Raw genomic sequence first — 27,548 nt, forward strand, 5'->3', positions numbered from 1 at the left:
AAAACGCGTGCCTATTAAACTCAGCCGAATAATTGACCGTCGATGACGTAGATAATAAACAAAAGAAGTCTATGGCAGAATTTCTAGACAGTACAAAATGGGAGAATTTCTTTTTGTTTTTTCCCTTAAAAAATAGAATAAAGTTATAATTTTTTGTTTTCTATGTAATTTCCGATTTCCCTCCTTTTAAATCACAGAAAAAGAACAGTAAAACACGGTTTCAAATTTCAAAATGGAATCAATAAGAGTCAAAAAGTAAATGTCTTTTCTTTTCTCCTTTTCATATCTGCTATAGTAGAAGAAGCCATTGACTCTCCAAGAACCGACGCAGGGGAGGATTTTCGTGTTAGCTATTTGGAATCTTTCGATTTTTTGATCAATCATCAATTTTTTTTTTTCATTCTCTAATGTCTGGGTAAGAATCTCAATCTCTCTTTGCCTTTTCTTATTCAATATAGAAGAATCACATTGAACCATTGTATTGGGTATCCTTATTGCTGTGTTGGATTTCTTTAAATTTCAACAAAGAGGTCCCTTTATAGTTACCTTTGTCTTTCAGCTGATATTTATTGTTCTGCTTTTCAAGTTTGGCATGAAAGATCATTTGGGTAGTTGCCTATAAAATTTACACGTTGAGGTAACTTTCACTCATTTGATTTAACCTAGGTGAGGTTGCAGTGGGCACTAACATTTTGTGTTGATTCTGGTTGTTTATTTTTGCGGGAAAGTAAGTTTCAGTTGTTAGCATTTAGCGGGTAATTTATTGTTCAGTTGATTTTTTTTCTCTGCATTGGGTATCACATGAATTGGGTTCTTACTTTTACTGAAGAATACATGTTGGAGAAGTAGTGTTCGTGCGAACGGTCGTATCATTTCAAATTTGAATTATTGTAGGTACTGAAAGTTGAGCTAATGTCATTGTGCGCATAAGCAATAATTCAGTAGTGTGAATTTTGCTATTTTCCTGTATTGATGTTGTAATAATTCTCTTGTTGAACTGCTCTAATATGGCATATCTCCTGTTGTTACTTGCCTTTTTTTGGGTACGTTGACAGTTATCTTAATTTTTAGTTAGAAGTTTGCGCTTTTAAGCCTTTGTTTGTGCCTTACACGTGGTCACATAGATAACTTGGAATTAATTACCACCTCTTATTCATTCTTGTTGGTATTGATGTTTTAAGCTTAAATAATGACTTTGACAGATAATGCATTTAATAATTGAATATAAAAATTGAGTCACTTTTTTCACTGGCATTTGAAGAATATGGTCGTAGTTAGAATCAATGGCATGAGGAACGCACCTTGCTCATAGTTACCGGTAGTCTAGTCTTATAAGTTATGAACAATTGTAATATATGTTGCTTTCTTTTCATTTTGACATTTCCAAGTTAGGCCCTCTCCATGAACATGTATTTTGGTGCTAAGAAGTGAAATTAAAGGTGATTTTGTTGTTCTGAATTTGTATAAATATTTACATTGATGTTTATAGGTAATTTGAATCTGACTCTATGCATAACAGGCTTCACTTACATGATCTCTTGACTCTTCTCAATCTCTTATGTCTGATTATTTCATTAGATATACCTCATTGCAACTAAGACTAAAGAGACGTATGATTATAGTAACTTTGAACATCAGATTTAAGGATCATTATATTATGTGTCTATGTTGCTCAATTTACTAATACGTCTTATAAATTTTGTAGACCATCATGGCTGGTGGATGGTAATAGATTTGCAACAAAAATTAAGAGTGCATCTGATCCTGAAAAGGTGAAATGGGAGAGCAATCCGTCTAAAGCTTGTCCGAATTGCCAACATGTTATTGACAATAGTGATGTGTGTTTTCTAACTTCTATTTATCTTTGATTCATTTATTTATCTTTGTTTATTCTATAATTATGCAGACTAGTTGTTTTGTAATTTTGGGTGCAGAGTTCTGTCTTGTTTTATCTTTTCTGGTAGTCTTACGACTGGGGAGTAGGACTTGATGTTGCTATTGTTTGATATTGGAACATCACTCAAATATCTGTCAGTGAGAAATATGCATATCAATTTAATTGATTATTGGTTGTATTTGGATCATGCATAAACACTAACTGTAGGATTACAAAATTGAAAATGATTGTATGAACTTCTATTCATCCTTTTGGCGTTAATCCAGCATTTCGGGTGAGCATCCAACTAAAAAGTAACAGTTGATACTGTTTCATTATACTTATTTTTGAACTTTACTAGGAGAAGCTGAAGCTTTTACTAGCTGCATTATTCATTCTTTCCTAGTCCTTCCTCTCCTCTCAATTAATGACTTGAAATTTTGGAGTATCTGTTTGGTTCACAGCATGTGGGACAAATATGGGCTGTAACTTGAGATTTTTGTGGTTGGTTTATGCAATGATTTGAGATTAACATTAATCTCATATTTCAAGTCAAGGTGGGATGATGCTATTACTGAGATTATGGAGGGGAAGCTTAATTCATGGCCACTTGGAATGTGAGATAATAATGTGCCCCTGTTGTTAAATCTATTTCAAAATAAAATGTGTTCACTATTAATCATAATGGTTGTAGTTTCTCTTTTCTGCTATAACAGTACATTCATTCTTAGAATAGAGTTGCCAAAAACTTAGCTGAATGCATCTGATTTATCTTCTACTGTACGTTCTTTGTAAATATAACTCATTAATTGTTGCATATGGTCCCTTATACTCTTATCTATATTCTTCTAAAATTCTCATATTTTACAGACTATATTATGAGTTATGACATTAATAAAGTGTGGTACAAGAAGTGAATTTATGGAATTTCATGTCATTGGTAAAACTCTTATTTTGGTTATTTCAATTTCAACCAAAAGTACAATCAGATTTGTTGAAAGATAAAAAAAGAAACTAATATCAAAGAATCATAGTTAGCTATTTCAAGCTCAAGGTGCATTGAGGCACAAAGGGGTTCTAGAGGCTACACAAAATGCCAGGCATGCGCCTGAGAAACTTAAGGCATGCAATAAACAAATGAAGACACATAATGCTGCATAAGACAAGTATTCATAATAACAAAATAAAACAATATATTATCATCAATATTCTTGGAATCCAGACAAAAATAAAAATATGTTAAAGAGTTCTAAACCATAATCCTGGAAGAATGTGTTTCTAAGTTTTCTGCTTGGCCATGGGAGGATGGGTAGACATTTAGTAGAAATAAGAACACATAATAGCACATAAATTTTGAATTGCGTTATAACTAATTTACTATTGAACTGAATGGATGTATATTTGTACATGTAGATACTAGAGGTTTGTATACCGTACATATATGGTAATTATCCTAAGTTTGGTATACTTAGTGAAAAAATTAGCAGAATTGCATTTCTTTAACATCAGTCACCTTTTATAATAAGAGGCACGTTCAACAAGTATATAAGAATTGAAAGTTTTTAATGGTTATTTTACCAAAATATCTGCATAATCCAAAGGATACAACAACACAATAATCGTAAATTTGCATCCTGGGAATCATATAATTGGGCATCACATTTCTTAAAGCTATCTAAAATGTAAGTTAAAACCCATAAACTAACCAACATAAGTATTTAGAAACATGCGTTTGAGAATTTTGCTATTTTTTCTAGAAGATAATGTAGCTCAATGTTGTAAATGAAATGGTTTTGTTGTTCATTTCGTATTGAATCCTTCTTGTTTGTAGGTTACTCAAAAGTGGCCTGGATTACCTAGAGGTGTGAAATTTGATCCAACTGATCAAGAAATTATTTGGCATTTACTTGCAAAAGTTGGTATTGGAGGTTTAGAACCTCATCCTTTCATTGATGAGTTCATTCCAACTGTTTACAATGATGATGGAATCTGCTATACCCATCCTCAAAATCTACCAGGTTAGAAAGAGTTCAACTTGGTTTTGTAATTTGACCCCTTATAATCTTTAGTTCTAGTTTTCAATTTTAAATTTTCAGGTGTTAGGCAAGATGGGAGCGTATCTCATTTCTTTCATAGAGCAATCAAGGCTTACAATACTGGGACTCGAAAGCGCAGAAAGATTCTGGGTGATAATTTAGGAGATGTCCGCTGGCATAAGACTGGTAGGACTAAATCAGTAATGGTGGATGGAGTTCAAAAGGGGTGCAAGAAAATAATGGTTCTTTACATGAGTTCAACAAGAGGAGGCAAAGCAGAGAAAACAAATTGGGTGATGCATCAGTATCACTTGGGCATAGGTGAGGATGAGAGGGATGGGGAATATGTAGTTTCCAAGATATTTCATCAGCAACAGCAGACAAACAAGGGTGATAAAGCTGAAGATGGCTTGTCTGAAAATACTGATATGATCGTAAAAGAAGATCCAGTCACTCCCAAGTCTGTCACTCCTGAACCTCCTCGCAATGAAAAGCGATGTCTAGATTCTGACTTTGGAAAAGCGAATGTTGTTACTAATATTTCTGCGGATCCTTTCACTCAGGTAAAGTCTATTTTCTCTTTTATTTTCTTCCCAATGATCATAGCCTAAAATTACATTTCAATTTTTTCCCTACCCTTGGCGTCATGAGCAAATCCCTATTTGAACTATATAAATATCAGAGCTTATTCACAATTTTCTTTTCTTTCTTTCTTTTTTTAAATTCCTTTTATTGACTAAAATATACAGTTTATAGCCATTCCCCTGTGATGCAAGGGCTATTTAGTAGGTATATGTTATGCTTTGATTGACAAAGAATATGCAATGAGTTAGTTCCAAAGATTAAATTCCATTTAAATCAAGTGCTCATTCAAAAGGAGGTATTGACATTTGTGTTTTGGTTTCTGTGTTCTTTTAAGCATCCTGAGATGGAATTTCTAGAAGTTCAGGTTCCACCTGAACATGAAAACACCAACTCTGATGACAAACTCAAGCCAGAAGATCATTCTGATCAAATGGTAGATAATAATGATAACAATATTGAGGAAGATACAAAATGGTGGGACAGTGAGTCGCAGAATCTCTTTGATTCACAACAGCTGGTGGAAGGGCTATCTTTGTGTGACGAGCTCCTTCAAAGCCAATCTCCTGACAGGTATGGAGACGGGAACAGAGCAGGCAATGGCAAACCCCGTCTTTCTGATTATTCCCAGTTAGGACCAGAGAATTTAAAGAAGGATCTAGAGGAATGCCAAAATCTTGTTCTTGATCCAGCTAACATAGAACTGGACACACCTCCTGAGTTCAGACTAAGTCAGCTTGTATGTCATCTGCACTATTTTATGTTGCTTTCCGCATTAGACATATTCTGTTATTACTTCTTTATTTAGTTTAGCAATAATGTATTGAATGCTTTTGTAGGAATTTGGATCGCAGGAAAGCTTTCTTTCATGGGGTGGGGGTAAGAAGATATAGACCAAGTACTTTTGGATGGCTTCAACAATTGAAACATGATTTTGTGCACTTACTTTTTGGATGCTTCGCCAGTTCAGTTGGGTTTTTGGAACTACAGATGCAGGATGATTTGATCTGTAATCGGGTTGGTGTCGAAGTTATGATTCTTGCAACCGAATATTTAATCATGCTAATGCTAATGCCTGAGAAGTGAGAATAGATCAAGGATACGGTCTGTTACTGTTTTGACTGATCATCTTGTACTAATGTTCCACAGCTTAAAGGCTAATGGATTTTATGTTGCATATATTAGAAACTAAAGTATTATTATGTTCTTACTAATGGCTATAATGGATTTATTTTTTGTTTTTGATGAGGCTTCGTTTTTATCTCTATTTTTCCCCAAAAATTGTAATTTCTCATCATTGAAAACAATTATAATGCCACTGAGTAATAGTAACTTATTTGATAATCAATCAAATCCAAATTCTCTCAAATGATTTGTTTTCGAATTAACAATTTCTCAGACTTAAAACGAGTTGTATTATCATTAGATCATAGCTAGTTGGTTAATAAATCAACTGAAAGTTGCCCGAAGGATTCGAACAATTCAGAAACTATTCAAACCAATAAGAAAAAATATCTGGGGTCGATATTAGAGAATCTGATCTGGCAGTTTTGGTGCAAGCTAGCTAGCTAATCTTGCAAAATCTTATATTCTGATATTTGTGTAACACAATTAGATTCAAGGAAGAAGCAAATTAGAATACCGTGTGGACCATAAAAATTATGAGAAGAAGTCATGGAATGTCAATACCAAGTATAATACAGAAAAGGTCAAAAGATTATATGAGGTAATGGAAGAGGACAGAAAGGATTGGCGAACGGAAAGCAACATTCATGAACTTAGAGTGCATTCCATGCATAATAAGATGTGGGTTCGAAAATGGCTAGACAAGGTCAGACCACTGGGCCAAGCCCTATTACTTTTGTGCAGCACTAACAATGGCTGGCTTTGGCTCCAACATGATTGGCTGTGGGGGTTAGCTGGAATAGGACCTAAACTCATTTGGGTCTGGCTGGCGCCTTGGCACTTTCCTCAATCCTGTGGGGAAATTATCTTTGGACAATGTTGTCAGAATCGAATCGAACCGAACCGACAACTGAACCAGCGCTATGACTGGATTAAGGTCGGATCGAGACTTTATTTTATGACTAGATTTGATTTTTTTTTTTTTTAAACTAAAACGGAACTAATTCATTAATCTGAATAAAAAGAAGCTAGTTCTTGTGGAATGATACTCCACTCTAAGAAACCAGCGCAACGGAAGCTTTGGCCTTAAAGTATTGCCTATCTTGGATTCAGGACAAGTATCTATCACCGGAATGCATTTTATTGACTCTCAAAATGTTCTTATTGCTTTACATTCTACTTCTAGCAATTTATCTGCTTTTTATTTTTATTTTTTCTTTTTTTTTCTTCATCTTATGTGAGCTATTATGCAATTAAAGAACAAACATATAGGGCCTCAACACCCTGGATTGTACAGTTTGGTCCCTGAAAAAAATAAATTCAAATTCAGCGAAATAGGAGACCATGTTAATATAGTCGCTTTCAGGAAATTAATTAAATTAAAATAAAAGTATTGTTTTTATGTTCAAAACATAATATTTTTCGGTTTGCATACTTATTTCAAGCTCAAACCAAAAGTAATATTCATATAAAACTCTTTCAATAATAACGACTTTAAATTTCAAATCCTCCTGACTTTGCAGATAAAGTTTGTCTGTCGATTATATTCGAAATATAGTTTTGATATTGTAATTAAATTAAGTCCAAAATTAACAAGATATGAGTATTCTACTATTAATTTAATAGCTAAATTATAACACAATAATCATATGTTGCATATAACAGAAATATGATATAATAATTAATTGGAATTGGTTCAAAGTAATCAATTACTAGCTAACTGATGGTTGGTATGCTAATCATAAGCTGACTCTGAAAAATCTTTCTAATTGATATTATTCCTAATGATTAATTGGCATAAAACATTCATAATCTTTCTAATTATCTGACATAACCACCCAACAGAAACTGTTTAGATATTTGTTATATTAATTGAGGAAATGCATGTTCATATGTTGTGTTGTTAGGTACTTGCAGTATTGGTATGCAAACAAACCAACTTTCCCTCAATCAAACATGTGTAGCCAGTGTCATAAGGACCGACAATAATGTACGACTTGTCGTATTCAAAGTAAATGCTTCTTGTCTGCATGTGAAATTGAAATGTGAATGTATGTTGTCTTTTTTCCAACTTTTTTTTTTTTTTAAGTTTTTATTTTCAATTCAAGCTTATCTGCAACGATGAAGTGGTTTGTTAAAGCATTCTATTAGGTCACCGAAAAAACATTGACTTGCCTTTTATCTATTGGGTTTTGCTTTTGTCTAAAAATTATAAACTCGTTTATTTTGGTATTTTGTGGTTAGATGACATCATACACTAACTTTTATTTTATTGCTTGCATACAACTTCTCTTTCTTTTTATTTATTTTTTAATACAACTTTTTTTCTAATTAATTATAAACTTAACACCTTCCATTTCATAAATACAAGAATACAAGTTCGATCCTTTAGAAATTACACTTTATCGAGGTCTAAAATTTTCACGCTTTACGGTTCGAGGAGAATTATATTTTAATATATATATATATAAACATTTATTTTTAGCAAACCATCAATTAATAGTAATCCAGAGAATGTTACATTTTATTTCAAGTACAAAATGGATATTCAGTCTTATTTGAAAAGAGCATTAAAATTTAATGCGGATTGAAAATTAAAAATGTAAAGAATATATAAATGTTAAAAGGACAATTAATTAAATGGTTAATTTTAACCTCCTTTTTGTGTAAATCATCGGTATTCGGACCCTATTATCAGATAGCCTAATCTGACTCGGGGTTTAATCACAATTAATACTTTTTTTTTTCTTCTGCAGGTGTGTTTAGTACAGATCAAACTCGAGAGCTCTTCTCACAATTAATTCTAATCCTGTCGATAGTACATTAACTTGGTAATAAGTTTAAGCTCAAATTCTAAGTTTCAATCCATTTAGTTGTGCTTTTCCTCTTAATTTGATAAATTGTAAAGTCAATTAATGTTTTAGCTTGCACAATTGAATTCTTTACCCATTTTACTAGGATTCTTCCTTTTTTTTTTTTAGTCTTTAAATACATGTCAAATCATAATCATCCTTGAATTCTTAATTGTCTTTTTCTCTTAACATCACAAATGTCAAGTTATTATTTTTTCTAAAAAAAAATTATTATTTTTTAATATCTAGTCATGCATCTTTTTCCTATTCCATGATGGAATTCCCATCCGCTTAATAATTTGATTTATGGAACTTAATATCCTTGCTCCCTCCAAAGTCTAGAACTCATGATTAACATGAATTAAAGAGTAAAAATAAAAGGAAAATTATCTTAATTATAAGAAGAAAAAAAAATCATTTCTTTTTTTTTGAATAAAAAAAATAAAAAAATAAAAAAATAAAAAAAAATCATTTCTAGTTGCTAGAAAAATTGCCTAATGAAAATGAAAGTAGTAACTCATTTTGAATTATAATCTTTCTTCTTTAGCATCACTTGCATGACTATCCTTTTCTTTTTTTCTTTTTTCTTTTTGCATTTGTCGGGAATTAGCATGATAAAATTAGACTATACTCGTAAAATTTGTCTAACGGTAAACTTATATCTATTATAAAAGAAAACTTAATTACGAATCATCTTTTTTTAATAAATTACATTTTACAGAAATGAATTAATGAAATTATACTTGATTTTTCTAATATCAGATAAATAAAAGATAAATTATAAAAATCTTATAACAATGACTAAAGCAGTCTTGATTAACTATCAAAACTGTGTTTGGCAACTACTTTTGAGTGGCTTTTTAACTGGTCAAAACGCTTAATCATATCTTTTATAGTGTTCAGACATATTCGGCAAATTAGTTGTTTGAGTAGCTGTTTGCTGTTAGATATTAGCTGTTAGTTGTTAGTTATTTATTTAGTTATTTAGAGCAAAAGTGTTTGGTGAAAATAGTTGTTTGAATAACTGTTAAATTTAAAATGACAAAAAAGACATTTAAAATGACAAAAAAACATTTAAATATTGAGTTAGAATTTTAAGTTATGACTATAAAGTAAACTCAATATAATAAAAAAAAGAGATAATTATGTGATGTGTTACTAATTTTTATCAAAAGAATGTCAATCTATAGTGTATAGTCCAACTATATAAAAGGAGGTATCGTTGCAGTATCACAGCAATTAGGTTTGAACAGTTTAATTACTTCTTGATATCTAGCTAATTGAGGAAGAGATTCACGCGGCAATTGAAATAATAAAAATTGATTTAAATTAAGGATAAGACGGTCAATAAATTTTTAATAAAAAAATGAAACATTAGGCGAAAAAACGTTTCACTAAACACTATATTATCTACTGAAAGCTGTTTTATAAATTATCTCACTGAAACGATGTAATACATCTAAACAGTGTAGTGAAAACTCTAAACACTTCAATGCCCTTGTCGAATAGAGCGTTCGATAACATAGCATTTAGACTAATTTTTAAAGATTAAAATAGCATTTTATAAAAAGTTATTTTAAATAACATTTAACTTTTATCGTTTTATGAAAAACTATTCAAACAGCTAACAATTACATAAATAATTAATTTTGCCTATAGATCAAAAATGATATCATACGATAATATAGGAATTAAACAAGAAGGAGAAGAAAAATCATCTAATAAATAGCAACAATCTTTGGTTAGTTGATTGAAAAAAATGCTGATTAGTTAGACATGAAAGTGACCTAATTAGAATCTTATCACAAGAGGCATAATAACTAAAGTAACCCAAATGAGAGAGGAAGGAATTGGATTGGAGGGTGGAATAGTAATGAAAAAATTCATGTGTGCAATAATTGAGAAAAAGAAGAAGAAAAATAAGAAAATTGGGGTCCCCTCGCAATTGAAAAATATTAAAATTAGTTTGATTGAAAAGGAAAAAGACATGTATGGTAATGGTGGTGGTGGTGGTGGTGGGGTTTAGGATTAGGAGGCGCACGTGGGCTTCATAAAGCTGCTATTTTGACCAGCTCTCTCTTTTTTCTATCTACGCATTGCTTTGTTTGGGACTAGACAGAGTGAAAGGTGGCAACTTCTTATGTGGCCGACAACACTATATCAATGTGGCTTCAATTGCAAAAATCATCTCCCCCACCACATCAAAATTACTCACCTAAATTAATACTATTTTATTATTATTTTTTTTTACATGGAATGAATATTTGAATAGTGTATTTTTAGATTCATAAAAGAAAAAAAAAAATCTAATTTTGGAAATATGCAAAATATCTCTTATCCAATTTGTTATAACTATTGATCACAAGCAAATAGCACCTAAATAGAATTAAAACCTTCTTATTTGCGATAATCTTGTTCAAATAATGAAGGCAAAAGAAAATTAGCAAAAGCAACCATTTTTGTTTTATGTGTATTTACTGACACATGTCTGACAAATATGTGCGGAAGGTTACAGTTTGTGTACACCAAAGAATATTTAGCATAAAATCCATATATGGCTGGCTGCAAAGAACAAAGAGGATTTGGATGAGTGTTCATCTTTAACCGTACACGTGGCGCACACGTGAATATGGGTTGTAACCCAATAATTCCTAGTAGTCCCACAGAACTGAGTTTGACCACATTTTCCATACAAGAAAAGAAAGAAACGGCTAAAAGATAATCCAAAAAGGGAAAGCAGAGTCCTTGTTTGGATGCTCATTTTATCAATTGTGTTTAAACCTAAATAATTCATTTAATCAATCGCTAATTGTATGTTTGGTTGTAGACAATCAAATCAGAGCAAGATTAAGATGTGGACAAGTGAACAAACTCTCGTTTTTTTTTAATATGTAACCTACGTGTTATTATAAGATAATAACTCCTTATGTGAATTTAATTGAATTGTCTAAAGTGACTCTATAACTTTATCTATAAACTAAACTAATAAAAATATAAATTTTATTAAAATGAATATATTTCTAACTATACACTGAAAATAAAAAGATAAAGTAGCAAAAAATTTTATATTTTATATTTTCGTTGATTTAATTCATAAGTGAAACCGTAAACTTGGTTCAAGCAAATATAATTCTGAATTTAAAGCCACAAATGAATTAAATTACGGGCTCGATTTGAAAAAAAAATTTATCTGTTAAATTTAACAAGTCAAACCCGAACTTGTTTATTGAAATCGTTTAATAAAAGCCAAAGAAATTAAAATAAGCTACTCACATATTTCAAGGTAGAAATTTTTTTGATTGAGTTGCAAGATTAAGACAATTTAAATTAATCATGTCTCATTAGCCTAAAGACTTTTTGGACTCTCATTTAAAGATGTATCACAGCCAAAAATTATAGTTGCATAGTACTATCAAATAAGTTGATTTTTTTTTTTTAGTATCGAAGAAACTAGATTCGAATTCGGATCTATCATCGGTTATACACATACTTATCACTAGACTATATTATATCTTATTGTGCAAATAATTTCATCATTAAACAGTATAAATTATACTATAAATAATGATATATAGCTAATAAAATGCATTTCAAATGATTAATTAATGGACCAACATGACTCTCCATAATTCTGCTCTATATATCTCACTGCTTTTTTTTTTTTTTTTTGACATTCTCACTGCTCTTTAATTAGTTTTGTCTTTTTATACCAAACCTTAACTTCATAACTTGAACAATTTTAAAATATTTAATGCTATTCGACTTGGGTCTAAATTTTAGATATATTAAGTTTTTTCTGCACACAGTTAATTAATAAAGAAATTAATATTATTGTTCATCCAATTGTATTGGTGTTAATTGTATTATAAAGAAATATAGGCACTTTTAGAAATCACCTAAAAAAAAAAAAAATTCAAAATACAAGGGAGAAAAAGTCTCATTAGTTTGTACTTTCTGAAAAGTGTGGATATGTAGAAAATTACAGAGATAAAGAAAGAAAGTGAAAACTTTACTATCAGCTTACATCTGAACTTCTTTCACATATATATGTCAATATTAATTAGAGGAAAATAGAACAAAAATGTATAATCCCAGTATAGAGTATAAAACCCATTGAATGTGCATTTCTCAAGAACAACAACAGAGTATAGAATTAGAAACCAAGAAACAAAAAATGAAATGAGAGAACATATAATTGAAATTAACGTTGTTTTCGTATTAATTAATACTATCCGATATGTGTATACAAATATATAATTCCACAACAAAATTTGCTTAATCCCGCAAAAGCTATTTACACTCCACCAAGAAAATTAGAAATAAGGAAAGAAAAATCCTCTAAAATCTCACTTCCATGCCTATATATAGATAGAGCTCGTAAAGAGGATGTTTGTAGTAGAAATTAAATAAACAAATATATATTAGAGAGAGGGTTAGAGCTTAATTAGCTAGTCATGCCAACAGAGAAGCATAACTACACATCTCCTGATGATATAAAGCCTTGCCCTTTGCTCTCTGAGCACAGCTCCAACTCCTTTGGTAGAAGAAAGCCTTCTCTTTGAGCTTCCATTACTGTTGAACTTCATCTTGTTTATCTTGCTCTGAGAGAGAGAGGGAGGGAGGTTTTAGTAGTAATGAAGTGATTTAGGTTTTAATGAGAAATGAAAATGGAAGAGAAGAAGAGAAGGGTATTATATATAGGAGGAGGAGTGTGGTCCAACCTCACGTTGGTCTAGTAAAGAGCCAACGATGGGGCATGAAAGGCCGTGCAGTGTCCCTTTACCCACCAGACTGGGGTACCCCAAAACTGGGCCCCACTTCCCCACTTGGGTACCATACCCTTCGCTTAATTAACCAATATATTATTATTTATTCATTCTTACTGCTGCTGCTACTACTACTATATGTTTATGTTATGTGTACATGCATGCCTTAATTTTTTGTTTTTTTGCAATTATATAGGAAAATGTTTATTAGAAATGATTTTTACTTTAATGTTGAATAAGTTTTTATCATATATATTTTTCTGTTTACGTAAATTGATCAAATAAATTTATATTTTATTTTCTTAGTAATGACATCTGATAGGAGTAATTTTAAAAAATCACAAGGGTAATATTTTTTATTAATTTCTAATTATGATATTGTTAACTTATTTTTAACTAGATTAAATAGATGACATATATTTTAATAATTAAATAACGAAGGTAATAAGAAAAATAAAAACTTTGTGTTTGTTGGTTAAGTTAAGATTGTGACAGTAATTATCTCATGTCAACGGTTTAAATTATAATTTATGATTTATAATTTATTCAATTTCTTTTAACATAATAATAATAAAAGAAAAAGAAAGCAGAAATTATTTTTAATATTATCATATAATTAAAGAGAAATACAAAGAAGCAAAAGTAGCTAACCGTTCTTGCTTACTTGCATTTGTCATATTCAATATCTGAACTCAAGAAGGCGTCACCCACCAGCAAAAACAATGGGTCGGCCATTACTTCAATAAGCTGACAAATTTCTGTAAATAGATATATATATGTAAGAGGCAAATAACTTTTTCTTTATTAATTATTTCAATTTGAAGAAGATGATGTGAATTGTGATTAGATAATATGGTTGATGATGAATCTTCCATTTCCTTTTTTTCTTTTAAATTGCTTTAATTTGTTTGATCTTTTTTTTTTTTTTTTTTTTTAATTGTTGAATCCACCTAAACATGCAATAGGAGAGAGAAGAGGTCGGTTGAATCCTACGTAACAATGCATATTAACTAACTTTAATTAATTACTAATCATTTTTTGTTATTATTATTATTATTATGAGTTCATCAGCTTAATTATTTACTCATAATTTTGACTTCCTTCTATTTATTTAATTGGTAATACCATAATTAACCATATGTTGAGACGTGGCCACCAAAGCTACAATTAAGATTAGGAATGGTGGTGTCGCTGTCACATTTTTTATTTAATTATTATTATTATATATACATTTTCTTTCTGTTGGGTTCTATATATTATCCAAGCATTAATCTAGATATTTGTTGTTGAGTTTTAGATGACTCAGTTTTGTCATGGAAGACCTATCAGTTATAATGTTTTATTTTATGATTTTTTTTGTAAAAAAAAAAAAAAAAAAAATAGTGGCTTCTCGGTCTTGACTATAACTACTTACTTAACCATTAGATTACATGTCTAATAGCAAAAATAAATAAATAAAATTATCCTTTTTACTTAAAATTAAATATGAAATAAAAAAAAACTTCATCGTTTATTGATAGAAAATAAATAATTTTTTTTCTGAAGTTATCAACGTGTGTTCAATCTTTAATTATATAATTATTTTATCAAAAAAATAAAGCTTCAAAGTATTTAACATAAGAAGAGATATAAGATAGAATTAATTAAATCTTTTTTTTTTAAAAAAAAAGGAAGAATTAATTAAAATCATGTTACAGTGTAAAGTTGGCAGCAGACCATATAAGAGAATAAGATCCCACCGACAGTGTAATTCTTGAGATTTGCTAGGTATTTGAATCCAATTCTCAACTGTCATTAAACCCATTTTAATTTTGCTTAATTATTAATTTTTTTGCTTAAATATTGATTTCTAAATTCTAAATATAGATAATGAATATTTGCATGAACATCATCAAGATATATATTCCATTTTGCAATACAAATAAATCAAAAAAAGACATGCAAAATCTCCAAAGGAATCTCCAATTTCCATGCTAAATTTCAACCTAGACAAGAAAAAAAAAAAATAAAAGAAAAAGGTAATAAAGATTCCTATTATATTTTTACATTATCAAGCTTGATAATTTTAATGTAAGAGCTCAAAACCCAACTTAGTGATAGATTAATTAATAATTTAATTTAAACTTAACCAAAAAGCAATGCACTGCTTGCTTGGTCTCGTGTTCCTCCCATTTCACTAAGGACACCAACTTCCATTAATTAACCCTTATTCCACTTAATAATTAATTAATATTCTAATCTCTCTTTGAACAATTTTAAGCTGTCAATATCGGTTTAGGAGCTCATATCAGTAAAACTTCTTTTTTTAAAAGCCTAGACAAGATTTTAAGATGCCATATGTAGTGCATAAGCATAACACATGACCTTCTTACATATATACATATATAGTTTGTTTTCTTTCTATGATACGGATCATAGTATTCCCATATGACTTTGATCTTTAAGATCTCGTAAAGGTCATTCGTCTCTTTAAACAATCGGATGGAGTGCTTTGCTCTTTTCATAGACCTGCTTAGCACAAATTCGAATTAGTCGGACCAATTAATTTATAAAATCGAATGGAGTGATCATAGTATTCAAGATACACCTTTAATTAATTTATAAAATCTAAAATAAATACATCGATTTAACACTTTTAATTTCATTAAATTTTTTTTAAATTATGTATACAAACATAAGAAATCTATATGTTCAAACCATAAAACATTTCTCATTATACAAAGTGGCAAACAAATATATGAATATACGATGGAGTGTTGGACACCCAAAGCTTTGGGAGTTTAACCAAAAAGAGAAACAATAACAATTACATTAGTCACTAATTAATGATTATATTAAAAGCTCTTTAATCAAAGTGTTAGAGATCTTGTTCCAAGTCTCATGCTTCCTGGGTCTGCTGTACTCTGTACACAGAGAATAAAAATAATAAAAAAATAACCAAGTAGCCATTGTTGTGCTCAACATTAAGGTCAGATTTGCACGTGAACTTCTCGTGATTTACAACTGCTTTGCTTGTGAGTTGCGACATACTTCTATCATCTTTATATATATATATATATATATATATATATATAGAATAAGCTTTCAAAACATATAATATTTTATTAATTAACCCATCGCCCTATGTGTGTGTATATATATATATGTTCTCCAATCATTCAAATCAATTTAAATTAATTAATTCAATTTAAACACAAAATTTCGATTCGAAATTATTGGGGTGATTTGTACAACTTGATCAATTAGTAATACAGTTGTAATTTTACATGATTAGTTATGGGATTAATTTTGGTTAACAGGAAGCATAGAAGAACCTTATATATGATTATTAATTATAAGCTAATTACTGCATTAATTCTGTACGGACTTATATTAACATGTGATAATGACATTGCTTAGTTGACTAACTAGCCAGCATAGTTTTTGCTGTCTATATAGAATAGTAGATATTATGCATGTTACAAATTATATAAGATGACCCAATTGAAATTACCTGTCTTTTACTTCTTACAACAAAATAAATAATACATGTAGAAGAAAAAAAAAATGAAAGATATATGTTAAATCAAACATTGCATAACAACCTTCTGGCAGTTGAATCAATCAAAAAAAGATTATATCTTTAGTCAAACTTTACCTGTAAAATTAGGATATATAAATCGAAAAAAAGAAAAATATTGCATATAAAAGTAAGTTTGAAAATATAGTTTTATTAATATTTACATTTTTATTTTATTTATTCTTATAAGATGAAAAACATATATATTTATCACATGCATGCAAAATGTTTTCTAGCACATGAGAAATATTTTTTGGGGTTGGCAGGCAATATATATATATATATATATATATATATATATATATATATATATATATGGATGCAAATTATACTGTTTATGCATCTTTAGGTTATAGGAGACATGCATAGGTAATATGCCTGCCTGCCAATGGAATGTGGATCAGTCTTATTATTATTAAATCTTAAAGATTTCTAGACGGGCTTTTCCTAGGGGAATGAAGGAATTTAGTTAGTAGGATGAAGTGCTACTAAATGCAAGCCTTAAATAAATAAAATTTCTCCCCAACCTAATTATGAAAGGAGCCATGAGTCTGTCTTTAAATTTTAAACAAACAATTTGTTTCTTCAAAATTATTAGTATGGAAGAAAAATATAGGAATTCTTAGATTCCCACAATTTTTTTATTTCTAAACTATGGTTTAATTAATTTTTTTCAAGAACTAGTTTGAAACAACCTTTCAGAAACAGCATAATTCTACCCCTTGGTTGGCTGCTGCTGGATTCAGGACCATCCTGGAAAGTTGCATACATAGATGATAGATCTAATGTAAAGTACATTATTGAGAAAGCCAAGAACTTAATTAATTAGTCAATTAGAATGCTTCATAATCACACCATTTTCACTTCATTCAAATTCCTTTCAATAAAATTATACCAGTAATGGAGGAGATTACACGTGCGGTCAAAAGATTCCAGGTATGTATGTTTCTGCAGGAGGTTCCAGCTACTCTCTCCCATCTAAAAACATCATTTCTATACAACCAAGACAGTCAATTATAATAATGGAGGCACAAAATTTACATGAAAGAGTAAAAAGATAGTATTTGTTATGTATGTACAATACTCATTCCTCTCTTGGGATCCACCTGCTCCACCATAGGCTCTTACTGCGTCTGCTAAGCTCGTCCATGCTCTCATTTAATGTTCTTACTATCTTTCTTTGAAGACGAAGTGCTGATGCAAGTGCATTCCTTTGAGCATTCGCCTTCTTTTTAGGCTCCTCCATTTCCTGATCAATAAGAATAGATAAATGGTCAAAGATTATGAAGTCAACAGCCAACATTCTGTGCACAGAAACAAAAAATTTAGTATGGTAGGTACAGACTCGAAGTTCTTGAAGTTGAGCTTCAGTGAAGCCACCCTCCTTTTCTGTTCCAGATTTTGCCATTAACTGGATAACCCAGTTTGCTGCTTCTCCATAGTCTTGTTGTGTTGCTCGAAAGAGTTGCAGCCTCAGGTTCTGCATGAAAGACAAAGCTAATAGTCCTTCTCTATCAAAGTAGGGATGAGCTAGGGCTGCTTTTGCGCTAATTCTTTGTCGTGCTTTGTATCGAACCATTGATGTTAGAAGCTCCCATCCTCTTCCTCCATCTAAATCCAATAACTCAAAGCCCCTTCGGAGGTCAGGGCCTGCCCGCGGCTCTACACTTTTCCTCCAGGCTACCAAGTCATAATCACACCTTTTTAACTGACGGTTGAACTGTATGAGGTTACTGTCTGTACGCAATCCTGGAAATGCCTGTTCAAAGAAAAGTGTTACAATTTTGAATAGGGCTAACACAACAAATTGTCATCGGTGATAAATATTGCTGCATTATAGGAATTAAGACACATCCAAGCCACAAGTATTGTGTTGTTTCAAGAGCTAATGTTTAAAGAACCTACTCTTGGCTTCATAACAAATTAGCTGGGCATTTAAATAATCCACAAATTTATCACACCAGCAGAGAATTTGAATTTTTTTTTTGGTTACTGAATTCTTACTTTGATTTTACTACTTCAGAAAATTGCAACATTTCTTGATACCAGCTCTGTTTTAAAAATGTCAATATCAGTTTATAATTGAGAAAAAGCCAACAATTAACCTAAATACAAAGACTGAACTGTTTTTTGTGACATACAAATTGATTTTCTTGTAGTATATCATTGCTTATGATAGTTCTGATACCATTATTTGCACCAGAGATCATATGCACTAGCATGCTAATTGCTTGGATCAGGTGGTACCATGATAGCCCTCAAAGCTCATAATCCCCCATTAATGGCATAGAAGAATCTGATTCAAGTGACCAAAATTTTAAATGCTTGAAATATTCATAGGAAATTGACTAAATTTAGTCAACAAGCATAGATATTCCATACCAAAAGGTATTCAGAACTTAAACATCATAGTAACTTCGGCAATTTTCTGCTACTTACCATTTGTAGGAAAATTAGCCCAGCACTGTAAATATCAAATCTATCGGGCAAATTCATCTGTTTAACAAAATAGCACAAAACACAAAAAACCAAAATTAATTCCCTTCAAATGATGCTAGATTTATAGATGAGCAAATTAGGAGAACTAGGACCTGCCATAGAACCGGGGAAAGTATAGTAGCCACTGGAGGAGATGGTGCTGATGGAGTCTGTGTGCTCATGATGTATTGCTCTGGTGCAGCATACCTGAAAAGGAGTAGACCAAAAAGGTTGATAATTCCATATGATTTTGGATGAAGAAACTTAAAATTATTAAAAATAACAGTAAAGAAAAAGAAAAAGAGCAATTAGATGCTGGAATCAACCTTTGGTTTTAGATATCAAACAATGAAGTAAAATCAGAGAGCCATTTTTCAATGTGTAGGAGTCCATCTATTAGGGTCTTGGTTATGATTAGTAGGGTGGCAAATCAATTAGCAATTTTTAAATTGGTCTTACTACTACCAGAATAAAAACTGAAAACTTTCTACAAGAAGTCCCTCATTCATTCTAAACACTTCAGTGCACCCAAAAGAAAAAAAATTTGTTCATACACTCAAAGAATTCAGCATGCTTAAAAATTTAGTAGAAGTGAAGCTTATCCATTATTTCATAATCTTAATTATCCATAGACCTGTAAGGGTTCTCATAGTTTTGCTGGAATAAATAGACCTCTAAGAGTTCTCATAGTCCCAAGACAACCCAGCAGGTTGCATTCTGTTTACTGAAGTGAAATAAATAGGGTGTTGGAATATCTCATGTGCAGTCAAAGCTACACGATTGAATAAATCTTCCTCTATATGTACATTGGATAAATATTCTTCTCAAATTTACCACCTCAGCAATACATCCTCCTTTCCTCGGTTATCCCTGCAATTTCTTAGTCCAGTGTTCTAAGGTTCCACATACAAGTGCTATCCAAACGCAATGAAATAGCTTTCACCACATTTTAAGTAACTCTGCCTCATCCCTAAACCCCATTCAAAGAAAGAGATAAAAAATGAAGGGGAAACTGATCATTCATGATTTGAAGACAGCACTTCAACAAGGATAACCAAATGACATTACTGAAATTGTGGTGCTGATAGGAGTTTATCAATCAGACTTCAACAAGTCACTAGTGCTCCATGATATAAAACAGAAGTACCTTGGGTCCAAAAGAAACTCATTTGGAATATAGTTGATTCCCACTCGCAGATCTGCAGCAGCTCCAAGATCAATGATCTTGAATGAACGAGAACCTGCACCAGTTTTGCATGCACATATAAATCAATTGACCAGGGATTGACTTGAGTTTGACCCTTTTGTATTCACCATGTACTTTTGTGTAATTACCTTCAGAAAAAATAATATTCTGCGGCTTAATATCTCTATGCACTATCCCTGTTGAGTGAAGACCGTCCAATGCAAATAAAAGCTGTCTCATAATAGTTTGAATGATTCTGTTTTCCCTTTCCAATCCCTTAGGCAAGTTCTGAACCTCTCTAAGAATCATTGCCTCTACCTGACAAATTGTGCAATCATCAATAAAGTTTGTAGAGTTAAATTGAACTCAGATAAACGATGAAGCACATAAGTAGAATCAACTTAAACGAGAAACCTTTCAAATCCAAAAATCATGTAAACGAAAAAAATTAAATGATACCAAACAATTCAGTTATGGCATCAAGACAGCGATGGGTTTGAAATTAGCTTGAAATTTTCAAACAAACAAAATGGCTATACTTGTCACAAACGGTTGATGTTTGCTTTGACAAGGGCAATTAATGAGTTTTTGAATAGAATAGTAAATGGTTGGCTTGGAGAAACAATTTGAATGCATAAAATAGCTTTCCAACAAGAAATGACACATACGATATGGAAAAGAAACTTAGATAAAGTACCAACATTATAGGGGAACTCTTTACTCTGCATCAAGTCAGAAAGTGTAGCCTCTCCTTCAAAACGCCATATGAGCCAATATTCACCCCCTTTCTTTGACGAACTCTGGAAGAAGTTCCATATGATAACAATTTAAGCCGCCACGTAAAAAATTAAAATGGAATGAACTATCATAGTTAACTTCTCTTTAGATAATGATACCCTTAAGTTATATGGTAGTACTAGTCATATAGATCAACACCTCAAGAAATCCATATATAAAATCTGCACAGCTGCTTGCACAAGCTCTTCGAACACGCTCGTTCATCCAAATCTCCACTGCCCCATATTCTGTAGCCTTTTTCAAGACCAAGTCACATTCCCTCTGCAAAATAAACAAACACACCCACAATCGACGCATCATATTCACTACCTCAATGTATAATTATACAATGAAATTGACACATACCCACTGTTTGTAAAATTTAACATCATGGGAAACCCACAAAAGAAAAATAAAAAAAGAAGTATTTTATTATATGATCATCCCTAGATGCACCGGAACTAATAGAGTTGCCATTAGTTTTTATTTACTAGAAATGATTGTTCATCTCATGGAAATTGTACACAATGTAATTGAAGGTATGAATTTCTCCTGTCAAAAGCTAAGGATAATTGAAGATGAGAACCAATAATAAGATTTATGGACCCAATGCAATCAATCTTAGGCATTTTCCTCATTCAAGATGATAAATGTACAAAAGATCCCTTATGAGGCACATCGACACAATTAATTCCATAATCTACTATCATAAACACGACCAACTCAACTAAGAGAGCCTCGCTGACAAGGAAATTGGAAGAAAGGGAAAAAAAACCAAAATTGGAAAGTACAAGTAAGACCTAAAAACAAAAAAGAAAAGCAAAAGTGATTAGATTCAGAATGAGGATTTCTATCGAACACTTTGTACCTTAGAAGAAGGCTTCTTAGCCGATGAAACTCTATAAACAACTCCAAAAGCTCCTTCACCCAACTTCTTCCCCAAAACAAAGTCATCCTGTCACCACAAGCAAAACCCAACAACCACATGTAACACAAAATCAGCAATCAAAAAACAAAAGGGGAAAAAAAGAGAGAAAAATCTCACAATTCTCTGACCTTTCTGAAAGAGGGTCTAAACAACCTCTCAACAAAAGCTAGAAAAAACATGTCAAAAAAGCCGGGAGCCACACCAGGAGTAGCCCAAAGGTAAGACAAAGCACCAAGAGCCAAAGCTACACCAGGAGCTGTAATTGTTAACCCATTAGATTTTGGCAAAGTACTTCTATATATAATATCACCACACTCCATTACTGTACATGGTAGGCCAACTCCAACACCCAAAAAAAAGTTATTAACAGCATCAAACAATTCTCCTCCTGATACAACAACTGAAACTGTTCTTGGGTTAGCAGTTATAGTTCTTGAAGAGGGTTTAAGGGTAAGTTTCTTTCCAAGAAATGGAGATAAGGGTTTTGGTTTGTTTGTATGGAGTTTGACAGGGACTACACCAATTCCACCTGATGAAACGGTGGCCATAACAGCACAGAAAAAATAAGTTGCAAGTTTTGAGGGGGAGAAGTATAAGATACTGGAAGTTTAGTTTCAGTTGAATCTTCTTCGAATTTAGACCACTAGCTAGTCTTTTGTTTTTCTTTCTTTTATTTTCTTCTAATTTTTCCCCTGATTTTTCTTTTGGGGGGCTGGTTCTATGGTGACAGTTATTACAGGTATGTTTTTTTGTGGAGGGCAGGGGCTCTAGCGGATTGAAGAGAATTGAGCACCACAAATGTCACGTAGATACTTGTGAAATTGTATTGGGCTAAAATTTTGTTTCTCTCATGGATGTTACCGAGCTGCCATAGCAATTCCATCACAGTGTCTCTAAAAGAGGTCCAACTTCCTTTTGGGTCTATCAGAGTTCCCTGAGCCCAGTTTTGCCCGGTTTGTTTTTGTAATTTTAGTTGCAGAATAATTATTTGATAAAATCCCTTTTTTTCACGAATTATTTGATAAAAAGTTAAATTTGAAGCAAATTTATAATATTAATTGATTCTAGGAGTTTCTTTTTTGGTTCATGGAGTTTGATTGTCGGGATCAAAAGACCTCAGATTAGAGCTGTATTAGCTTGCAACTATTTCGATGCTTAAGTCAATTATGTCGCACCCTCAATTTTTACTTTTACTAATCAAATATATTAATTTATAAAATTATATCTATTAAATAATTTTTATTTGCAAAATCACTTTATTAAACACTTCAACTTGTAAATTTAAATTAGTTAAATATTTATTAGATGGTTGAAAATATAATCCAAAACTTAGATCAGTAATGCGTCAAATCAATATTTTACATATAAAAATCTAAAACATTTAAAATTATTGTTGTAAATATGAAAATACATAAAATATTATTAAAATTTATAATTTTAGAGATATAATAACTTTTTTTCTCAAAATTGAGAATGTCACGTGATTAAAATAATATTTTTATATAAATGTGACTAGATGTAATAAGTCGGATGTGGATTTTTTATTGTAGATGTATTAGACTATTGATATCATCTTAATTGGGAGTTTGAATAAGTTTGATGTATAAACGGCTTAGGAAATATAACTCATCCTTTTTAGATGGGTGGTGCTGATATGATTTGGTTTAAATAGACAAAAGTTTTATTCCGCAACAGTTTTTTAAACAGCTTATATTAAACGTTAATTTTTATAGTATTCGATAATAGTATTTTATAAAAAATTATTCAAATAGCTAAATACTATTAAAGTAGTTAATAGTTAACAAAACAAATAATTTTACCGAATAAATTCGAAATATTGGACAACACATCACGGCAGACATTGGACTGAACTGGTGTGTTTTTATTTTCAGTTACATTAATCTATATTGCACAGAAATTCTCTTTGGCCGCAGTTTTTGCAACTTTTGGAAATTTCTTAGAAATGTTTCCTACATGAAAATATTGGAAAACTTCTCAGAAATATTTAAGAGCCGTTTCCATAAATTGAGTAGTATAGAAATATGTTTCTGCTCTTTGAAAGATATTTTTCATAAACTAAAAATTTTTGAAACTCATTTTTATAAAATACATAAATAAATAGAAATTTACAAAACATATATTTTTCATCCTTCGTGAAACTTGTAAACGAATTTTTTTCTTTGATTAAATGTTAATTAGACTTGATTTATTATTGAATATATTTAATGGATTGTAATAATTTTGTATATTTATAAATATAACTCCGTACTTTATCATCAGATGTCCCCGAAGGGACTACAACCTTGTACTTTTACATGTTTCACATTTTCATTTTCTAGATTTTGAAAATACCATTTTCCCATATCAGTTTTCACATTTCCGTGGTTCCGTTTCCATGCAAAGTAGATATTAGTTATATAAAATAAATATTTTGAAAACTTCATAAAATATAAATTATCTTAATTTTGTTATAATTCATTTTGTGAGAGTTACAAGGAGGAAAATGAATATATATTTTTTTATTAGATTCCTTGAAACAAAAGGTAGTGTTAAAGAGTAGTAGATAAAGAGAGTGAGAGAAGTCACATGTGTATGGAAGCATTATAAAGTGGGGCTAAAATGTCCTTTTCCGACTATTCCCTAATAATGTAAAAAGCAAGGACATTCGTATTGCCACTAGAATTGCATCTACTTTTAACTCCTTTGTATTATTGTTGAAATTGATCAATTTCCATTTCACAACAATTTTGAAATTATATTTTAACTTAAATGGCTAAGGTGAAGTACCCATAATCATTGTTATCCCCTCAAACATTCTTTAGATTGTAATAGTAATTTTTACCCTTTATTTATGAGTTCGGGTACCCTTAATGAATTCAATTTATACCCTTTAAAGTTTGAAATTGTAATTGTGTTTGTAATATATTTGTTCTGTATGATGCTTTATCCCTTCCAAAATATAAATCGTTATTAAGTGATTATTTTATCTCAAAATATAAGTTATTTTAAATATTTTCAAAAGTAATAATTGATATTTTTCTAATATTACCCATACAGTAATTATTTTCACAAATTACTCTTAATTTTAAGATAATATAAGATAATTTAATCGAATTATTCTCCTACCTCTATTCCTAAATACTTATCTTGCTACTTCTATTTCTAAATACTTCTCACATTTGGAATTTCACATCCCTCAAAAAAATATTAAAGTTACAATAAATTATATTAATCATATATACAAAGAGTAAACATAAAAAAAAATTTATATTAATCCAAGTATTTTAGAACGTGTTAATATTTTTTCAAATGTAATAAGTATTTAGAAATTATGGCAGTAGTTTTATTAGAATGTAAAAGAATTAATTATTTATTTAATCTAAGTGAAAAACCAATAAAGCTAAAAGAAAGTCATTCTTAGCATAAGTTGGTACAATATATTAAATCAATTTCCATAAAGAAAGTTAAAGGTATGAGCCAAAAGATTTGGGAAACATTGGTTCAACCACCATAGACATTTACAAGATTATACACATCACCAAAAAGGCGAAACAGAACTAAATTCCAACAATTTGTCTAAATCAAACAACTTAGGATTCTAAGCCATAATAATAACAAACCTTAACATCTATAATTAATCAAACTCACAAAGAACAAGAACAACATTAATCAATCAAGCAATGTAGTTAAGTGGAAACAAAAAACTTATTTGTAATATTTTTTTTTCTTTTTCACTTTCCACTCTTTATATGAAAAAGGAAACCTAATTGAAACCGATTTCCATTATCCATCCAATTACGACCTTATTTTTCTTTTTCTTTTTCTTTTTTGTGCGTGTGAAGAATTTTTACCACGCAACCAATCATATCATTACGTACCTTTAACCTGCTCCCTTATGTCCTTTTCCTCCACCCTGTTTTTAGTAAATCCACTCTTTTTTTTACTTGTCATCACCGCCGTTAATTCCGCAATCCTCCCCGTCGACTGCCGAGACGGACTCAATTGGCCCAATCTTGCCACCTGCCTATTTGTCATTAAATCAAGAAAATACACACCCATTTTCAAGCTTCTTCTTCTTCAGCTGTCAGAGAACAGTAAAGGATGGCGGTACAGATCATAAGGAACCCATAGTGAATCCAATGGACACGGCCGTTTAGAATCAATTCGAAGCCAAGGCTTACCCTTTCCACTCCAATGAAGCAAACTAGCCGGACCGGGATGCAAATCTCTACACAATCCTTGAAGATTATCGCCACCGAGTCCATGTTGGTTCCATCTATGCTCCACTCCTTCAACATTACCAGCAAAAACAAGCAAAAACGGAGGCAAAGAACCCAATTCATAAATTCTATACTTCTTTTGTATTCTCATCCAGTACTCTAATTTCTCTCTATATCTCCCTTCTCTCCATTTCAACAGGTCTATCACCATTACTCCTGTGTTAAAATAGCAAGGCTTTCTTCCTTTAAACGACGCCGCATAGACCTGGTTCGACCAGAATCTCGAATTGAAGTAATTTGTGAAGTTAGCGTGACAATACTCGGGTGCACCGAGAACGTGTGCACGTAAATTGATATTCCACAGTTTAGCCACGTCATCAACCACAATAAGATCAGAATCGAGGTAGATAATCCTCCGTACACTAGCGGGTAAGAGATCGGCGAGATAAAATCTTGCGTAGTTCAATGGTTGATCCAGAGCTCTTCGTACGGAGGAAGAAATCTTTCCTTTCACTAAATTGGAGTCGAAGTGATAGAGATGAAAGCTGAGATAAGGGAAAGTAATGGTGATTGTACGGCGGAGCTCGGCGCGACGGTGAGTGGCGATGAAGTGGAAAACGATGTTCTCCGGGCAAGAAGCGTGTTGTAGAACGGATAATACGCCGGCAACGGAGCCACGAAGGTAACTGGAGTCAAGAGTCATGGCAATGTGGATAATCGAAGAAGGATCATGATCCGAGTGTCCGTTGACGATGGAGGACCATGTGGTTTTAGGACATTCCCGGCCGTTTCGAAACGCCGGAGCTTCTCTAAAAGACGGGAGGCGGTCAAACGGCAGCGCATTTGACAAATTGGTGAGAAATAATAAAATGGTAAAGAAGAGAGGCCGGAGATTTGGAGGCATGGCTCTACTCTGTGTTGTGGTGGAGGGGCGGGCGCTGTACAGAGGATGAAATGAAGGATTTGGTTTTGAGGATTTAGCTATTATTTTAGGAGAGAGAATGTGAGCCAGGTTGGCAAAGACGCGTCATGTTGTTTGATCGAGGAGAGGAAATGGGGGCCTGAGATGAGATCGTGTGGTGGTGATTGCACCGTATATGGAGATGGAAAATACAATTCAAAAAGCAGAATGTTTTCTTGAAAAATGAAAATGGAATTATCTT

The 27,548-nt window shown here is 31.5% G+C and overlaps 4 protein-coding genes across 5 annotated transcripts; 1 reads left to right on the top strand and 3 right to left on the bottom strand.

Moving 5' to 3' along the window:
- The first annotated feature begins 203 nt into the window (after positions 1-203).
- Positions 204-5,736, top strand: SOG1 (NAC (No Apical Meristem) domain transcriptional regulator superfamily protein). 2 transcript variants are annotated; one of them, XM_012226635.4, is made up of 6 exons: positions 204-415; positions 1,706-1,838; positions 3,708-3,894; positions 3,973-4,475; positions 4,832-5,233; positions 5,334-5,736. In XM_012226635.4, exons 1-6 carry the CDS (start codon positions 408-410, stop codon positions 5,385-5,387), a joined length of 1,287 nt encoding a protein of 428 aa, XP_012082025.1. In that variant the 5' UTR covers positions 204-407; the 3' UTR covers positions 5,388-5,736. The 2 variants fall into 2 exon arrangements, with proteins under 2 accessions (XP_012082025.1, XP_089571495.1); XM_089715369.1 differs by lacking the exon at positions 204-415 and adding an exon at positions 1,935-2,493 and having other exon boundaries at positions 1,704-1,838.
- A 6,927-nt stretch (positions 5,737-12,663) lies between these two features.
- RTFL17 (ROTUNDIFOLIA like 17) lies at positions 12,664-13,144 on the bottom strand. The gene has a single exon (XM_012226636.4). It carries the CDS (start codon positions 13,055-13,057, stop codon positions 12,920-12,922), a length of 138 nt encoding a protein of 45 aa, XP_012082026.1. The 5' UTR covers positions 13,058-13,144; the 3' UTR covers positions 12,664-12,919.
- A 4,491-nt stretch (positions 13,145-17,635) lies between these two features.
- On the bottom strand, positions 17,636-22,933 carry STN7 (Serine/Threonine kinase domain protein). Its single transcript, XM_012226637.4, has 10 exons — positions 22,294-22,933; positions 22,106-22,192; positions 21,397-21,519; positions 21,162-21,260; positions 20,610-20,778; positions 20,422-20,515; positions 19,388-19,481; positions 19,236-19,292; positions 18,142-18,555; positions 17,636-18,045 (listed from the first exon to the last, which is right to left on the bottom strand). Exons 1-10 carry the CDS (start codon positions 22,711-22,713, stop codon positions 17,881-17,883), a joined length of 1,722 nt encoding a protein of 573 aa, XP_012082027.1. The 5' UTR covers positions 22,714-22,933; the 3' UTR covers positions 17,636-17,880.
- A 2,659-nt stretch (positions 22,934-25,592) lies between these two features.
- On the bottom strand, positions 25,593-27,466 carry GATL3 (galacturonosyltransferase-like 3). The gene has a single exon (XM_012226638.4). The coding sequence runs from the start codon at positions 27,287-27,289 to the stop codon at positions 26,243-26,245; it is 1,047 nt and encodes a 348-aa protein (XP_012082028.1). The 5' UTR covers positions 27,290-27,466; the 3' UTR covers positions 25,593-26,242.
- Between the last annotated feature and the right edge of the window lie 82 nt (positions 27,467-27,548).

The sequence above is a fragment of the Jatropha curcas genome, chromosome 10 (genome assembly GCF_041381405.1).
Source record: "Jatropha curcas cultivar XTBG-Jc1 chromosome 10, XTBG_Jcur_1.0, whole genome shotgun sequence".
NCBI classification, from domain to species: domain Eukaryota; kingdom Viridiplantae; phylum Streptophyta; class Magnoliopsida; order Malpighiales; family Euphorbiaceae; genus Jatropha; species Jatropha curcas.

Excerpts from the sequence above, each read along its gene's own strand:
- STN7 (XM_012226637.4), bottom strand. The coding sequence starts at position 22,713 with ATGGCCACCGTTTCATCAGGTGGAATTGGTGTAGTCCCTGTCAAACTC. Across the intron at positions 20,779-21,161 it reads GTAAAGAGTTCCCCTATAAT|GTAGAGGCAATGATTCTTAG; the intron begins GTTGGTACTTTA and ends ACAATTTGTCAG. Across the intron at positions 18,556-19,235 it reads GGCTAATTTTCCTACAAATG|GCATTTCCAGGATTGCGTAC; the intron begins GTAAGTAGCAGA and ends TTCTTTGAACAG.
- SOG1 (XM_012226635.4), top strand. Across the intron at positions 1,839-3,707 it reads ATGTTATTGACAATAGTGAT|GTTACTCAAAAGTGGCCTGG; the intron begins GTGTGTTTTCTA and ends TCTTGTTTGTAG. Across the intron at positions 4,476-4,831 it reads CTGCGGATCCTTTCACTCAG|CATCCTGAGATGGAATTTCT; the intron begins GTAAAGTCTATT and ends TGTTCTTTTAAG.
- RTFL17 (XM_012226636.4), bottom strand. The coding sequence starts at position 13,057 with ATGAAGTTCAACAGTAATGGAAGCTCAAAGAGAAGGCTTTCTTCTACC.
- GATL3 (XM_012226638.4), bottom strand. The coding sequence starts at position 27,289 with ATGCCTCCAAATCTCCGGCCTCTCTTCTTTACCATTTTATTATTTCTC.